The 17,905-nt window shown below is 36.4% G+C and overlaps 1 protein-coding gene across 4 annotated transcripts in view; it reads left to right on the top strand.

Annotated features, from left to right (window-relative positions):
• AKAP11 (A-kinase anchoring protein 11) overlaps nt 1–17,905 on the top strand; it is a 54,128-nt gene that overhangs the window by 31,323 nt on the left and 4,900 nt on the right. For 3 of the 4 annotated variants that reach the window (XM_053665405.1, XM_037148558.2, XM_053665404.1), the window contains 5 exons: nt 119–4,607; nt 11,337–11,492; nt 13,852–13,935; nt 14,724–14,770; nt 16,560–16,720. In XM_053665405.1, the coding sequence (XP_053521380.1) occupies nt 119–4,607; nt 11,337–11,492; nt 13,852–13,935; nt 14,724–14,770; nt 16,560–16,720 (4,937 nt within the window). The remainder of the gene's footprint in view (nt 1–118; nt 4,608–11,336; nt 11,493–13,851; nt 13,936–14,723; nt 14,771–16,559; nt 16,721–17,905) is intronic. The other variant, XM_037148561.2, reaches the window with a different exon arrangement.

The raw sequence follows: 17,905 nt of genomic DNA, 5'->3' as shown, positions 1-17,905 counted from the left end.
GTTTAGAAGGGACGTGGTACAAATAAATATTTTATGATTAAAGTCTGTTCCCATTTATTTAAATGAAAAAAATTTTCTGTTCAAGAATAATTTGATCATTTTAATTTTTTTCCTGTAGGGGCAAGTATGACTGCAATGAAGAGTCAGTGTGATGCTGCTTCACAGACTTCTGGTCGCCAGTTAGAAACCCATGATTTAAGGATTCTGATTAGCTCTGGGCGGCAGAAATCATTGGTTAAACCTTCAACTTCCTTAAACATTCTGGGACATAAAGAACAACCTGTGCAAACTTCAGTTACAACATCAATTTCTGAGCCTTGGATCCAAAGAAGTGTCTATAGGTCATCTAATGTTTCTGCTAAAGATAATGACACACAGAAAACTTTTTTTTCTTCTTCTCCTGCCTATTCATCTGAATCAGAATGCTCAAGTCCAAGTCCTGTTATTTTCTTAGATGAAGAAGGATATCAAAAAAGTTTAAAAGCAAAACTAGAGTTACCTAAAATTCCTGTGATGAAAGATGATATAGAGGATTCAGACTCAGAAATAAGTGAATTTTTTGATAGCTTTGATCAGTTTGATGAACTAGAACAAACTTTAGAGACTTCTTGTCTATTTCTAGAAGATCCTGTCATAGGGAAACTATTGCAAAAGAGAGGGTACAGACATGACAAGTCTTGTTCTGTAACTTCTACTATGAATCCTCCAATATTCAAGTTTGATCGTCCAGCTCTCCCAGCTAATGTTAGAAAGCCCACACCCCGTAAACCAGAATCCCCTTACAGTAACCTGTGCGATACTCCAGATTCTCCTCGCCCAGTGAAGACCTCTGGGGAAGACAGTGGCTTATTTAGCCCCATTCGATCCTCTGCTTTTAGTCCTCTTGGAAGCTGTACACCTGCTGAATGTTTTTGCCAAACAGATAGTGGTGGAGATACAATTCCTGAAAATCATGATTCTGTTTATTTCATCTATGAAGATTATGCAACTAGTATTTCATGTGAGGTACTGGACTCAGTTCTCCATACCCAACAAACTAGTGCAACATCAAGGATTAATAGTGTTAAAAAGGGAGAAAATAAAACTATAGCTTGTAAGAGTGGAAGCCTTGACCAAAAAAGTAAATTTAAAAATAAATCCTTAATGATTAGAGATAGCATTCAAAAATTTGCAGCAGATCTGGTGGAAAAAAGTTTTGGCAGTGCATTTAAAGATTTGCAAAGAGGAGTCTCTTCATGTACCAATGCATTGTGTCATTTAGCCATCAGATTGACAGCATCTGTTTTTCAGATGGCATTTAATGAACTGAGAAGGCAGCGTGCATTTTCATTGAAACAGCATGCCATTAGTGGTCTGGCTAATTTTTTGGTGACTGAAGCTTTATCAAATGCTTTAAAAGATTTACTGTATGTAAAGAAGCAGATATTTACAAACATAGTTGCTGGGTTTGCTGCAGATCTTGCCGAAGAGCTTGTTTTTGAAGGCATCATGGAAGTGTGTCAGTTTTCGTATCCTCCAACACCTGCATCTCCACCATGTTGGTCATTTGATTATGAACATGAACATAAAGTGGTGAAGTCATATGCAAAAGATTTGTCTGAATCTGTAATACAGGAAGCATTTATTGAGCTATCACAAGTTGATGTGATCTTTACAACAAAGGCAGCAGTTAGTGTTTCTACAGATAACATAAAGTATGTGAGTGCAGAACATAATGTGCCATCAACACAGACCTCCACATATCCCCCTACTTTCAACAATCAGGCAATTATGGTGACAAAACCAACAAAGGAATATAAAAAAGAATACACTGTACAGCAGGCCTTATTTTGTACTTCTGGAATTGTTACTTCTATACCAGTGCCCCTGGCAGGAAGTGCCCTTCTCCCATATCACTTTTCATCTAATATATATCAGTCAAATTCTCTTTTGTCATCTGGTGATAATAATTTGAATGGTGATCCTACTGAAGCATGTGTTTCCACAAAAAACAAAGGAGAGGAAGTAGCCTGCCTCAGAAATATTTGTTTGCCTTCAGAGCATAATCCAGGTAACCAGAATGATTTTAAACCAACCGATGATGATACTGAAATGCAAAGCTCTTCAAAATTACCAAGTGATCCTGTGATTATTAGCAACTTTTCTGCAGCAATGATACATTCAATAGTAAATGAAACTTTAGAGTCAGTAACATCATTCAAAGTTACAAAAACGGTGGATGAACACACAGATTGTTTAACTAAAAGAGGAAAGGAAAAAATCCCTCCTTTCTGCTATGATCAAGAGACACTGCAACAGAATGAAGCTAGCAATAAGGATTTGTTTGTTGATCGATTATCTAAAACTATTATTAAACATTCCATAGATAAAAGCCAACCAATCATCCCAAATGTGGATAAAAATTTGGTACACAGGGAAGGCATTCCAATTTCTGGAGCAGAGTCACAGTTGACCTTGGGAAATATTCCCCAATTTCTTGATGATCATGATCACTTAACTCACTGTTCACTTTCAGTAGGAAAGGGTTATGTTTTGGAACACAAAGATTCTATAGCTCATGGATTTTCTTCAGAGACACGACCACATTGTGCATCTATGGCAGGTCTGAAACCTGATTTGAAGGAAGTTGCTAAGGACAAATCAGTGAAAAAGTATAATTTGAATAATACATCACCAGAGTCCTTATCTTTTGGGCAAGAAGGCCCTTTTGCCCATTCACATACTTTCTCATCTGCAGTGCTTACATGTGTAGATGGTTTGCATGTGGAAGATAAACAGAAAATCAGAGATGGAAATGTAATACCTGAAACTCCTCCATCAACTCCTCTAGTACCTTCCCAGGCTAGTTCCGAATGGGATATCAAGAAGTTAACTAAAAAACTCAAGGGGGAATTAGCAAAAGAATTTGCACCTGCTACGCCACCTTCTACACCTCACTACTCATCTGTTGGTAGTTTGTCTGAAAATGAACAAAATACTATTGAAAAAGAAGAGTTCATGTTGAAACTCATGCGATCTCTTTCAGAAGAAGTTGAAAGTAGTGAAGGTGAACATCCAGAAGTGAATGTGAACTCAGGGAAGAAAGTTCAGTTTGCTGAAGCATTAGCCACACACATCATTTCTTTTGCAACTGAAATGGCAGCTTCCCATTTAGATAATAAAATAATTCAACAACCCAAGATTCAGAGTCCTTGCTTAAATGTGCAGAGACAAAGAAGTGTATTACCTACTTTGTTAAATTGCTCAGATGAAAATTTACAAACATTATGCAATTTTGCAGGTGATTTGGCAGCAGAAGTCATTACAGAAGCTGAGAAAATAGCAAAAATTAGAAGTTGTATGCTTTTTAGGCAAAAGAAGAACAGTTGTTATAGTGATGGTGACCAAGATTATAGATCAGAAGAGAAATTGAATGTAGAGACTGTAGCACACCCAAGAGACGTTGATCCGTTTATTTTCTCATTACCACCAAGCTCTTGTCTATCAAGTCTGACGTGTAAGTACCCCAGCTGTGAAAGTGTGACAGATGAATATGCAGGACACGTTATCCAAGTACTTAAACAAGAAGGTGGTAATAGTGAGTTAATAATGGATCAGTATGCCAATAGACTTGCCTACCGATCTGTCAAATCAGGATTGCAAGAAGCAGCTAAGACAGCTAAAATGAAGTGCAGCTCAAAAATGGTCCTCATGCAAAGCTCTCAGGTGAAAACCAACAATGAACTCTTGATGTTCTTAAATAAAGAACACCACCAAGTGGATAAAAGACAAATTAAAAGAAGTGGAGGTTACTTTTGCAAAAATCAAACTTGTGAATGGACAAGGGATACATACAGAAATGAGTGCCCTGAACTATATCAGTTTACAGCCTCTCTTGCTCACAGCATAACCACAGATGTTAAAAAAGAACTGACAGTGTCTACAGTTGGCTTGCCAAAATCATCAACAGATTCTTGCCTTTATGAGAAATCTGGATGTGATGAAGTTACCGAGTGTCATATTGAGCCAGAATTTACTAAGTCTTTTCAGTCTTCTTCACAAAATCACAGATTTTACCACAGTACAGGCAGTTTAAATGGGCATGGTTATGGAGAGAATGTTGTTCAAGCTATAGAACAGTATGCTAAAAAAGTAGTGGATGATACTTTAGAACTAAGTTTAGGATCTGCGGTTTTCAAAGTTTCTGAGACCACAAAAGCAGCAGGTAGGATAACTTATGCAGAAAAGTTGTCACCTCTTACAAGTCAAGCTTGCAGATACTGTGACCATAAAGAACTCCATGACTGCAATGGAAATTCACCTCATTACTCTTTCAGACATGATTCACTTGCTCATAGTAAGCCAGGTTCTAATTCAAAGTTTAACAACATTTATCAGACCAGAATTTTTCACCTTGATGTCCCTCAAATTCAAGTTGATCTGGATAAGAAGACCATGCTTGCTGAAAAGATAGTTGCTGAAGCTATCGAAAAAGCAGAGAGGGAGCTGAGCAATACCAGTTTGGCAGCTGATAGTGGGATTGGACAAGATGGTGTTAGCTTTGCTGAAAGTCTTACCACAGAAATAATGACATCAGTGATGGGGAATGTTGAACATGCCATTAGCAGGTAAGTTTCAAGTTTCTTTTGGGTGTTATGATAAAATGAAAAGTTAAACCTGATCATATATGTCTGAGGTCCTATTGGGAAAGGTGGGATTATTTCTAACCCTAAACTGGCAGTATTTCTCTATTGACAATTATCTGTTGTTTTATACCCTACCTATTACCTCCACATACATTGTTCATTATCCCACAATAGCCCTTTGAAGGAAGGTATTAACGATTTATCCTGATAGAAGATGAAGCTAATCACCTTGCCCAAGTTCACAAAGCTGTGAAGTAGGTAATGTGAATCAAAGAAATAGCTGAAGAATATTATACAGCAAGTATATAGTATTAACCTGTTTATTTACTGTTCTGAGATTAAATTTTTATATAGCATTTTCTTTTTTCTATTCATAAAGATAAGGTTTTTCTTTTTAAATAAATAACATAATTTAACCAAAGTGCTATTAAGGAGATAGCAGAAATCCTTCAACACATTGCCACTGCCACCACTTCTCTTGATAGTCCTATGGTCTAAAGGGACACTTCTTTCTGATAGTCCCACAGTGTCCTGTTCTACAGCTCTGTATTAACACCTTAGTTAAAATGTTCACTTTTAATCTTTTTCCTGGGCAAGTACCAAGACCAATTTGTATTATTAGTTTGTAGGATTGTATTTGTTAGTCCCACTGAAAAGAGAAAATGCCATAAGTGGAGGTGGAATTTAATTGAATTACATGGTATTACAGATCTTTTAGTAGCTTTTGCCAAAGCCATGATAAAAGACTTGTTTCTTTTCTCCACCATGCAGTTTGGTCAGGATCCTTGACTCCAAACTATTTGATAGCAACCTCTTGAGATGAAAGATGCTGTAGGTTTTGGTGAACTATGGGAGGTCACTTTTGCTGTGATCAGGTAGCTTTCTTTTCTCTAAACCAGGGATTGACAAACTATAGCCCATGGGCTAAAACAGATCCATTGCTTACTTTTGTATGGTCTGAGAGTTAAAAGTACTATTTTGTAACGTGTGAAAATTCTATGTAATTCAGGTGTCAATACAGCTTATCTGTGGCTGGTTTAATGACCTAATGGCAGAGCTGAGTAGTTACAAGAAATTGTATATATATATGAGGTCTGTGTGGAAAAAGTCCAGCCATTGTTTGTATAATGAGAACAGTTTGGGTGACATCAATGTAACCTGGCAGCCAAGGAGAGTGGACTGGAATGCACATGTGTCAACAATGACAACTTCACTGTACTAGTCAGTGGGGGCAGTAGATGCCACTGAGTGATGATGTGTACTGTGTGGCCATTGCATGCAAAATGACTGTGAGTAGAGCAACGAATCTGCACCCACTTTTGCGTTAAGCTCGAACATTCCTCCATGGAAACTATTTGTATGATTTAGAAAGCTCTAGCAATGGGCAACTGGTGATTGGAAACTTCAGCATGACAATGCACCCGCTCATGCATCATGTCTAAGCGCATAGTTTTTTGGTGAAACATCAAATCACTCAGGTGACTCAGCCCTCCTACAGCCCAGATTTGGCACCCTGCAACTTCTGGCTTTTTCTAAGACTAAATCACCTTTGAAAGGGAAGAGGTTTCAGCCTGTTGATGAGATTCAAAAAAATAGAACAGGGCAGCTGACGGCGATTGGGAGAACTGTGTGAGGTCCCAAGGTGCCTACTTTGAAGGGGACTGAGGCATCATTGTCCTATGTACTGTTTTTCTTGTAGTTTCTTCAGTAAATGTCTGTTTTTTGTATTGCATGACTTGGATACCTTCTAGACAGACCTGGTATATCTGGCAATGCCTAAATATTCACTCCCTAGCCCTTGACAGGAAAAAGAATTGTGGACCTTCGTCCTTGACCCACATTTTTTTTATGGCTATATATTAGTTTTTTATATGATTCTAGACATAAATGGTTAATGTATGAATGAAGAAGTGGTAGTAAGCTAAAGCTGGGCCTTTCTACAATTGAAGCAAACAATTTTCCTCAAACAAAAGTGGCCTTAGGCTATTTAACTGTTTTCCTTTTTTCCTCCTTTCCCTCCTTCAGTCCCAGCCTCATGTGAAGATAATTTTCTAGATCTAGATAATTCTGTAGATTAGAATGTCTCTGAGATAATCCTAGGGCCTGTCAAGTGCCTTTGTTATTGATTTCTCAGTATTTTCACTTTTTCTTAGAGTTGGGTGAGTAGATAGGCCCTTTGAGTTCTTTCTGTAAGCCAGTGCCATCTAATTCCAGCCTTTTATCCAGTAGAATGTTACTCCATATTTTTTTTCCTTTCTTTTTTTTTTAATTAATAATTGTGCTAAGGTTCTATAAATGATGACTTATTCTAAGGTGATTAGTGTTTACCATGTACTTTTTCACATTTTCTTTTTAAAGTTAAAATGGTTTGTCTTTTCAACTTTAACATGGAGTTATTTTAAAGGTATTAGTTGGATTACTTCACTGGTGTGCCTTTTCTCATAAATATTTGATTCATGAAAACAATCATAAATATTTCAGAAAGCTGTATTGTACAGAGGGGTTGTACATGAGTGTCAAATAGGATAGTGAATTTTTAGAAGAACAAAACATGAACTGTATTTAAGAGTTATTTTCTTCTGAGCCAAAATACTTAGCAGTTATAAAAAACAAAACAAAACACAACTCTCTTCTGGACCCTTTCTAGTGTGTCATTTCAGCCAAAAAACCAGTAGATTGTGGCACATATCAGGAAAAGTGTTTTGTTTTGTTTTTTTTTTAAAAAAGAACAAAGTGGTACTCTATTATGGTTCAAAACTATAGCGTTATATCTATTTATTACTTTTAACAACCTTATAGGATTTTAAAGTCAATTATTACCCAAGCCATCTTATTGACAGATTTGTGACAAAGATAAATAAAGTTATACCCACAAACCAAGGCAAAACAAACATAGATTTTATGTTAATAACTTCAAAAGGTATTAAACATACAGCCCACACATACGAGATCTTACTCTATTTACCGGACCTTTAGTAAAACTAGTTACTGACTTAATAGTGCTAAGTTGATGATTCAGCCAAAATGTGACCTAATGGTCTCTTGATGGGATTGAGACCTAGTCATTTCTTTTCAAAACAGAAACAAAAAATCTAAAACAAGAGACAAAATTCAAACTGGAACTAGCCTTAAAATTTTATCATATCACCTGTCATTTCAGACAGGTAGGAGAAACAAAGGAGAGCTCTCAAACAGAAACCGACTTCCTCCTGTGGAGGAATAGAGAACAGACAACTAATTAAAAGCAGTTTGCAACAAGGAAAACAAACTATACACAAAGTCTGTATACGAAAGCACTCTGACCAGATCTCACACTGGGGACCGGTAGTTTTTCATTGAGCCGTGCCAGCTGCTGAGAGTGGCAGGGTAGGGGCTCCTGGTCCTGTACACCAGGGACTTACCCAGTTTGGGAGTTGGGAGTCCATTGACCCACCAGAACTGGTTTACTGGAGATTTGTTACAGAAAAGCCCAGATTTAGTCCGTAGTCCACCAGATGGCCAGTGGCCTTAAACTACATAGGCTTTCTCAGCACAAATCCAATCTCTTACTGAAAAGTGATGGCAGTGGGGAGGGTGCAGAGAGTTGGAAAAAGGGCGTGCCCAAGTAAAATCACGTGGCAGCTGCTAGGGAGTCTTCAAATCCACACTGAAGGAGTCCCCAGTCCAGGCAGCCCAAGGGACTCCCTGCCAAATACCAGACTTCTCAGAGAGTCCTGAAGTCTGTCCCACCAGAATTGGCAGAATTCAAACCTGATGGCAAGTGTGTCCAGGACTTGGATTATAATTGGGCATTTATTAATACCAGAGACTCGCAGTCTGAGAACGCGGTGGGTTAAAACCCTAACATCCACCCTACCTTGAGCTTTCAGAGACAAATTTATATAGGGGAAATGTAGGAATTTGGGAGAGGTAAATTCTAGGGGGAGTGCAGACCTTCCTTGGGAGGGAGAGCTGAGAGGGAAGTATGCTACTTTTTCCCAGGCTGGCTCCTTTGTTCTGGTGTTAACTCTCCATTTGCATTAGAATTTGTATTCCTCTCTCTCCCAGAGGCCTGTGGTTTAGGGCCAGGGAGGTTGGGTATTCTCTGGTTAGGGAGAAGAGGTATAAACCACTGCTTTCAAGTGTTCTTGGTTAGGGGAGATAAAGTCTTGATTCAGTGGCTGGCTGTAAATTGCTTACTGTTTGGCTTCATTTTATTTTCTTGTCTGTTTCCCCATTCTACTTTCCCAGGAATTTCCTAGCTCCTTACTATCCTGTTACATTCCCCCCTCAGAGACTTCCATCTCTAAAATCTTCTAGGGGTGATGAAGAGGGAGTTGATTCTCTTACAAATAACTGCTTCCTACTGACAAGGGGGATATAGTCCCTGCCTTTGTTGGGTATGGAAGTCTTTCCCTACCTAATCTAAGGGACACAAGAGAATGGGATTTGAGACTGGAACTGAGAGGCTATTAGCCGATTCTTCCAAAGTAGAGATAGGCTGGAATCCTGGAAGCATCATCATCTTGATGTGGGACCTTGTATCCAGTTCAACCACCTACTCCCACGAAGTCCATTCCACTAAACCATTGAGTCTCATTTTAGGATGCGGTGATGCAAATGGACTTCTAAAGTGAGGTCTGTATTTTGTTAAGCAACTAGGTAAATAGGGACATAGTATATACATTCTATGAAAACAGAAAGCACAAAGGTTAACGAACACAGTAAATCATAAACCAATGTCGGAGTCTACAAGGATGTCAGATGAAAAGACCCAAATAAAAGTCACTTGCTGGGTTGAAATTAAGCAATGACAGTCTGATAGGTCTTATCTGTAGTTTCAATATCTCTGGTGCTGTCATTGGATGTTTGGTAAATTCTGTATAGCTGACACTGCATCATAGTTCTTAAAAATTCCAAATAAGAGGATGAAAGAAGAATGAAGACTGCTCGGAATAATTTTGGTTAGTATATTTTAAATACAAAACGAGAACTGTTCCAAAGAGGCAGGCAATTGAGAATCTATTCTAGGCACTGGGTATACTGAAGTAAGTAAAATATGGAAAAATGTGTGTGTGTGTTCATTTGAACTTTAGTTATAGTAGAATAAGGCAGTCAGTGAATAAGTAAAATATGGTGTATGTGACATGGTAATAATTGTTTTGGAGGAAAACTAAAGCAAAGAAGGGAGTTAGTGCAGCTGCTGGTGGTAGTTTCCTGGCAGCAGGTAGGGCTGGTTTGCAGTTTTGAACAGGTAGCAGGGGAAGCATCTCTGACAAAGTAACATTTGAACAAAGAGCCAAAGGTGAAGAGAGGCATCACATGAGAACCAGGGGAGAGGGTTTGCGGAAAGGGAAGGGATTGCATTTTGGAGAAACAGCAAAGAGGCTTGAGTGGCTGAAGTGAGTGAGACAGAGGGAATAGTAAGAGATAAGGTGGAGGTTATGAGAGGTTATCATACCAAGTAGTATGTTGTCTGGATTTAGCTAATTCTAATTGATGAGAAGCCACTAGAGGGTTTTGATCAGGAGACTTAAAATTTTCCCCCTTCATGTTTAAAAATACAGCTTTAAAATGCTATGTTGACAATAAAACGTAGTATGGGTAGTTACCAGAGGGCCCCCCCCAATGGAATTTTATTTATAAAAAATTGTGCGTGTATTTTTATATGTTTAAACTTAAGTCACCTTCCATGTGCTCTCCATTTGATGCAAAACACCTGTTGAGACTTTTCCCACTGCTTAAAAGTTTTTGAACTCATCAATTTTGATGCTTTTTAGTGCTTCTGCCATTTTTTTGTTTTACCTCTTCCACAGTGGCAAAATGTTTCCCTTTGAGGACTTTTTTTCATCTGGAGAAACAAAAGACTGCTCAGGTTGAGATTGGATGAATAGAGAGGATGGGGCATGGATGCCATGCTGTTTTTGGTTGAAAACTGCTGTGGGGGCAGGTGTGCTTGTAAATCACCCATCATGACATGGGCAGATGCTTGAAAGAATCTTCAGAAAAATTCACTGAAGTGGAATGCAGCCTCTCACAATAGCTCCAGCTGGCGCACCGATACATATGGGTTCCTTGAACACTCACCTGGCAGTGGAAGCCTGTACTGCGAGGGGCTTGCCCTCCCGAAGATAATTCCAGGTTGTTTTTTTGAGGGGGTGGGTCTCCTCTTGTACAGCAATTGAATAGTGAATGGCCGTTCTCGCGAAGATAGAATAAATATGTAAATGTTTCTTGATTGAAAAAAAGTGAGAAGGGTTAGGGTTATGATCCACACTCAAAGTCTTGAAGACAGTTTCCTAGTTTAACTAAAGGATTGATTGACAGTACCAGAATTCCGTGAACTACAACTTTTTCTTTTAAAGCCATAAAAAGGGTTTTGTTTTGTTTTTGTACAATTGGAAGTACTACCTGGTAAAGCAGATGGAAAACGTAGGAACTTGTGCTCCTTCATAGTGGTCCCAGTAGTAAATATGAACTGCTTTATTAAAGAATTTATATAAATGATGCACTTGGGATGGATGGGTGTTGGTGGGTACCTCCATCAATTCAAATTAATAAGGTACCCTTCAATAAGTCTCTTTTTGACAGACTAAACAAAGGTTAGGTGGACCACTGGTCTGACTCGGCATAGTGTTTCTTGCTTTTATTATCTTTTATCATCAAATGAATGGGCTCCTAATTCAACATCTGATGCTTTTGGATTGAATTTATATTTTCTTTTTACTTTAGTCCAAAAGAAATAGAAGACTTTCAGTCAACCGAGTCTTCTGGTAGCCAGCAGTTGAATCTCAGTCTTGGTGATGACAGCACTGGTAGCTGGTCCAATTTAAGTTTCGAAGATGAACACCAGGACGAGAGCAGCAGTTTTCATCATCTGAGTGAAAGGTAACTAAAATTCTACATGTATCTGCACAATTTGGGTCCTAAGACCTCAAAAGTGAGCTATAAATTTATATTGAGCATTATTTAAAATTATGAATTTGAAAATCTCATTATTTTCAAAATGTATTTTATTATTTATAATATATTTCCAATGGTTTTGACATTTATTAAATATAGTAATTAGCCCAACTAATTTTTTCTGGATGTGCCAGTAGTTGATATTAAAAAATGTTGCATACATTTGATTTTATACCCTTTAAGCTTTACCTGGACATTTCATGAATTTGAAGGAAAAATTTTTCTTTCTTACTCTAAAGAGGGTACTTTTTTTCTTAAAAGCAGTGATTTTCAACCTTTTTCATCTCATGGCACACCTAACTAATTACTAAAATTCTGTAGCACACCAAAAAACAGAGGTTTTGCGGATCTGACAAAAAGAATAAAACACAGGTATAATTTTGATTCATTCACATTGGATGGATATTGTTGTGTTGGCTGTTGTTATTTTTTAAAATTTGACAGTCTTAAGAGAATAGAGGTTAGTGCCCCTGATTAAATAGTCAGGTATTGTATGTTTTAAAAATTTGTGTGGCACACCTAGGCGTGTGCTGTGGAACATTGGTGGAAAATCACTGCTTTAGAGAATAGGAAGAAGGACAGTTCTTTGTAAGAGGCATCAAAATGGCCCCATAACTTTCCTGACATTAATTAAGATAATGTGTTTTTTGGGAGGGGTTAATGACCTTCAGTTTGTTTAGGACAGTCCTGGTTGCTTCTGATCTGGTGTAATCACTGATGGTGATGTCTGTCATTTTCAGAAGTGCCCTGGTCAGGTGAAGAATCATACATGGCCATCCTAGTTAGAAATGGCACACCCTGGTTAGAAATGGCATTTTGTAAATAACTGACTTCAAATCTCACTTCAAGGGGCAAAATGGGAGGGAAAATGAGGTTAGGTGGAGGGACTTTTTTCATGTTCATCTAATACTAAGGTGATAAATTTTTATTATTAATTAAATGGGATCATCAGCGCATGGGTAGGAATATTGTAGTTTTTATTTGGGTAACCATTCTGCTAACAGAAGTGAACACAGTGTCTGAGATCATTAGTTTTCTCTGGCTGCTGGCCCTCTGTACACTCTGTTTCTCTGTTTTCTCATTTTTGAGTTGTCTGAAAATAGACCACATGGGCAAGATTCTGGTTGTTTTAATAGTTTTATGCTAGAGCTATATTTGCTTGAATATACATGAAAAGATATTACTCAGTTTTACCTTTAATTCTCTCATACATTATAGTTTGTCACAGTTTGATAGTGGTAGTAAACATAGTAAACATAGTAAATGTAGATATGTAAATGATTCAAGATTGCTTGGAAACAACTTAGAACTTTTAAATGATCATTTTTTCTTAGTAATTTTGTTAACATTTACTGATGCCTGTAAAGTGATTATATTATTTCTTTTTTTACAACCAAAATTTTGGTTTGTATAAATACTAACTTTTATAATATCCTAGTCTAATACCAGGGAAAGATAGCTGCTTTCACTGCAAACTAATGTGCTTACTAATTATTTTAATGATTGGAATTAAAAAATATTGCATGTTTAGTTTTTAATAAGAAAGATTGAATTTACTTTTGTTTCTGAAGACAGTTGCTTTTTGTTTTTTATTGCTTTGCTGAAGGTTTAGGATATGATTGCTTTCTCCTTTTAATTGGATAGTATAAGAAGTTACCTGTGCAGCCTTAGTGACTGGCCGACTAGACCAGTGTAATGCTTGAATAAACCTTGGTTAGCTAATATTCTGAGGAAAATGTGTATTAGTTGCCACCTACTGAATCATATGTAATAGTGAAATGAAGGTAATTGACATAATAAATTTTAAAATCAGAAAACTTTTTTTTCCCCAACTCCCTGCTCCCTCCTCCCCCAAGTCCACCATGGTTTGTATTATCTAAAGATCTGAGAGAATGTTAACCTGTGGTATTTTCTTTTTAAACTTATCCCAGACTGAGGAATATTGGCTTTCTACAAATTATATCATAACACTTGATGAAACAGCTTCTTGCATTCATTTGCTATCTTAAAAGATATTATGTTGTCTTAATCTTTAAAATAAATCTACATTTAGAATGATTTTTATGATCTTTTGAGGACAAGTAAGAAAATGCCCAAATCTCTGAAGCTGTCAGATTCCTCTTGTAGTAGCAGTGGTGGGCTCTGTACCCCCGTGGATACCACGCTCCACTGTGGCAGCTTCAGAACATCCAGTTACCACTGACAGAAGCTGTTCCAAGGAAAACCAAGGTCGTCTTTACTATTCATTTTCTAGTTCAGCTCTGTTCTTTTCTTCCTCTGGCAGTAATGGTAACAGCAGTAGCTGGAGCAGTCTTGGTTTAGAAGGAGATTTGTATGAGGACAATTTATCCTTTCCAACATCAGACAGGTTGGTCCAGTCCAGAAACTTAAAAACCGATGAGTCTTTCACCGCTAATGCATGATGCCATATTCTTAAAACAATGTGGGTTACACTGCCAGTATGTATCAAGCTGCTTTTCTTGTATATGTTGACATGATTCTGCTTGATAAATTACATCTAATGAAAAGAATTCAACTATGCTAAGTTATGGTTGACATCTGATTACAAAATGTATTGCTTTTATGCATGTGTTGCTTTGCTTGCTATTTTTCATTCTACCAATTATTATTTCATTAAAAAGAGCTTGCTTCCTACAGGATTTCTGTTTTTTGTTTTGTTTTGCTTATTGTTTGTTTTTGTATGTAGTTTTTTCATATATTGTAGTTATTTCATATATAAAAATGTTTTTACTATATTAAATATATAAATGGCATCAGCAGAAGCATTAATAAATACTTATGTGATTTTATAATATTCAAATTCTGTGTTATCTAAAACCAAATTAGTAGAATATTTTGGCTTCAAGTTATTTTAAATTAAATTTTATTATGAATTTACTTGGTGCTCTGTACATAATGGTCAGATAGAAAGAACTTCTTGGTTATTGATAACTTATCTAGGCATCATTCACAATTCAGATTTTAACATGAAATGGTGTGAGAAGCAAAGCTTCCTCTTTTATTGTCATTTCTCTCCTTTTTAAATGTCACATATCATATTGTAACATTCATTCTTTACCACATTTTAAGAATTGGTTTGAATAACATTATTAAAGCTTTTTCTAAAAAACTGCTTCTGTTCTTTTATTTAAAAAGTGATGGGCCAGATGATAAAGATGAAGAACATGAGGATGACATAGAAGGTAACTGACAATTTGTAAGAGTCTTTAATTTTTGTATTTGTGCATTTCATTAGGCTCTGGGTTGTTACAAATAAGGGTATTTGCATTGTAAATCATGGTATTCTTAAAGTAATTTACTTGGTGTCAACTCCTTTGTTGAGTAATTTGTATTATTTGATTGCTAAACTATTGAAGTACTTATTGATATAAAGACTGAGCTGCTTTAAAAGAATTATTCAGTTATTTGACAGGAAAATTTATGATAAACTCTATATAATTATATTTTTCAAAATTTAAGATCTATACTCATAAGATATTGTTTATTATAACTATGGCCTATGTCATAGTTTTTTTCTTCCAAGTCAGTAACTTCCAGAATTAGTGTTTAATGATAATCTTATATAAATCATATTTGTCCTTTACATTTCTTTCTGAATTCCAGTTCTACAGTCACACATCCACATCTTCGAAGGAAATATTCAAATCTTTCTTTAATGAACATACTTCTGAATATGTCAGTACTAGATACCATTGGTCACAGAGTTCTTGTGATTTGTAATTCCTAATCCAAGTATATTAGACTTGAGTGAATTTAAAAACTGTTCATGTTGAAGCGGAATTTTCATTGTATTTAGGTGGTTGTTGAAGTTTTTTCCCAAATATTATTTTTCTTAATTATGAAAATACTAATTATTCCTTCTATAGAGTGGCACAGAAAAATATTCACACTGTTTGAGATATTTGATTTTGAACCAGTGGTTTTTTTTTTTATCATTTCTTTAGAAGCGGGTAAACTGATAAAATTGCCAAAATGAATTTCTTGAAATGTACTTTATAACACCCAAGTTTCTAATGAGTTTTATTATTAACTGTGTTGTGCTCTTCTTATTTAGGAAAGTGTACCAATCTTTGAGCTAAAATCCTTACATCTAGTAAGATTATTATATTAGAGCTCTAATGCCTCTGCTACAAAGACAGTCTCTTCATATAGGGCTTCTAGAAGTAAGTTTTTCTCATCAGTTATAAAGTAGAAATAGCATAATACTTTCTGAGTTATGGATAGGCTAGGTAATTGCTTTATTTTTGTTAACTAAAAACCTGTTGATTTTTTAATAGAAAAATGTTACATTCTTTTTCCCAGGTTATACCTGTGAGCAGAGTTGCTATACATGTGGTATAAATGCACGTGGATATTTTCTGTAACGAACACTAACTTTACTGAGGAGTGATTATGAGAGAAGAGGATACAAGTTAATATCAATATAAAATGCACTTAGAAGTTTTTACTTTTGGCACTAGCCAGGCTGTTCAGCATTTCTTTTGTGAGTAGGTAAAAAAATCAGGAGATTAATTACTTATAAATGTATGTCACTACCCAGTTTTTGAGATTATAGTCATCTCTCATTACATAGAAAATCACAGCCAGTTTACAAATTTTTTAAATTAGAAATTGGTAAATTAGGAGATAGACTGATGTAGATTTGTAGAAAGGTTCAAAATTATGGAATTTCTAAGGAAACAGCCCTCATTTTTGTTGCTGCTGCTGTTTGTAATTTTAGAATGTCAGTCCCTTCTCAGGCAATCGGGGTTCTGAACTGAGAAAGCCAGTAGTACAGACAAGCCTTGGGGAGACAGCTTCAAACCCCATGACCACTACCAGGATTACCAAGTGGCCCATGTTTGGTGCCATAGTGCAAAAAACCCCGTTTTGTTGATAGTCAGTGGAAAATACTTACATGTCCTTGGAAACTAGGGTACTGATAATGGAATTGATGAGTTTCACTTCATATTGTTTAAATTTAAATATCAGGTTTGGGGCCAGATGGAAAGACTCTGCTAATAACAAATATTGACCTGGAGCCATGCACAGTAGACCCTCAACTAAGGATCATTCTTCAGTGGCTTGTTGCCTCTGAGGCTGAAGTTACAGAACTTTCTTTTCATGACTCTACAAAGAAGGAGTTTATACAAGTGAGTACCTGTCTTCTAGGGTAGTTGTGAGGCTACATTTCACAGTACATGGTGTTCTGTGTCACGTGGTTGATCTAGTAAGATGGCTGTTGATAATAGGGTGGGGAGATGCTTAGGTGATGGAGTATAATAGTTGGGTTCACAGATCATCTCTGCCACTCTCCAGTGGTGTGACCTTGGGCAAGTTCACCAACTTCCTTATCTGCATTATGGAAGTGAGTATAGAATTTACAGAGATTTGTGAGGATTAAATATAATAATATTTAAAAAATGCTTAATCTAGTGCCTGGCACATCCTAAGTTCTCAAAGTTAGGTGCCATTAATAAACATTTCATGTGTTTCTATGAAAGGATTTTTTTCTTTCTATTTGATTCATAATTGTGCCTAGTACTTAGTATGTTTCTCTCTCTGTTAATACAGTTTCATTAGTATGAGAAGCTAGCAAAATCAAAAGCCAGTATGAGTTTAAACATCCAATAAGGGACAATGGACCACTTGAGTATCTAATAAAGTTCTAATAAAACATTCAGATTTGATGTATTAATTAGATATTTTTATTGAGAACTTAACTGTATATATACCAAGCACCTTGTTAGTCAAGATTTTTAATGTAAGGTTTTTGTCCCAGAAATTTTCATATCGGAACTTTGGTTTAATCTTACTGTAGGGCATAGAGTAGTCTAATGAATAACCAATGTGAATTGATCAGTAGTAACAGAAAAGAAATAGTCTAGTTACTCTTGATTCCTAGTACAGAATTTACAAAAGTATTGTTGAAAGAAGTATGTGAAAAAGTATTGTATAAAAATAGGGTTTGTGGGGTTTTTTTTGCTATTTTTGTTACTTGTTTTTGCTTAGATTTTTTTGGATTCTTCCAGTTTAGGGTGTCTGTTTTGGGTTAAAGGGAGAAAATAAGACAGAAAAGGGTGTTCAGGAAATAAAATGTCAAAGAGACAGAATGGGCAGAAGTGACCTTAGGGAAACAAACATTTTGTCACATTTAGTCACAGGTAAACTGAAGGCTGAGAAAGGCTGTGGGCAGAGCTGAGTGTGATAATGCCTGAACAAGGAGACCTTGTCCCATGTAACCTCGAAAACCATTCTGCCAGTTCCTCAAGAAGTTAAACGCAGCATTATTGTATAACCCAGCAATTCCACTCCTAGGTATATGAAAGCATATGGCC

Source organism: Artibeus jamaicensis, unplaced genomic scaffold (assembly GCF_021234435.1).
Source record: "Artibeus jamaicensis isolate MK-2021 breed Jamaican fruit bat unplaced genomic scaffold, CSHL_Jam_final contig_414, whole genome shotgun sequence".
In the NCBI taxonomy this organism is placed as follows: domain Eukaryota; kingdom Metazoa; phylum Chordata; class Mammalia; order Chiroptera; family Phyllostomidae; genus Artibeus; species Artibeus jamaicensis.
Note: the sequence above shows the minus strand (reverse complement) of the source record. Positions and strands in the feature narration are given on the sequence as shown.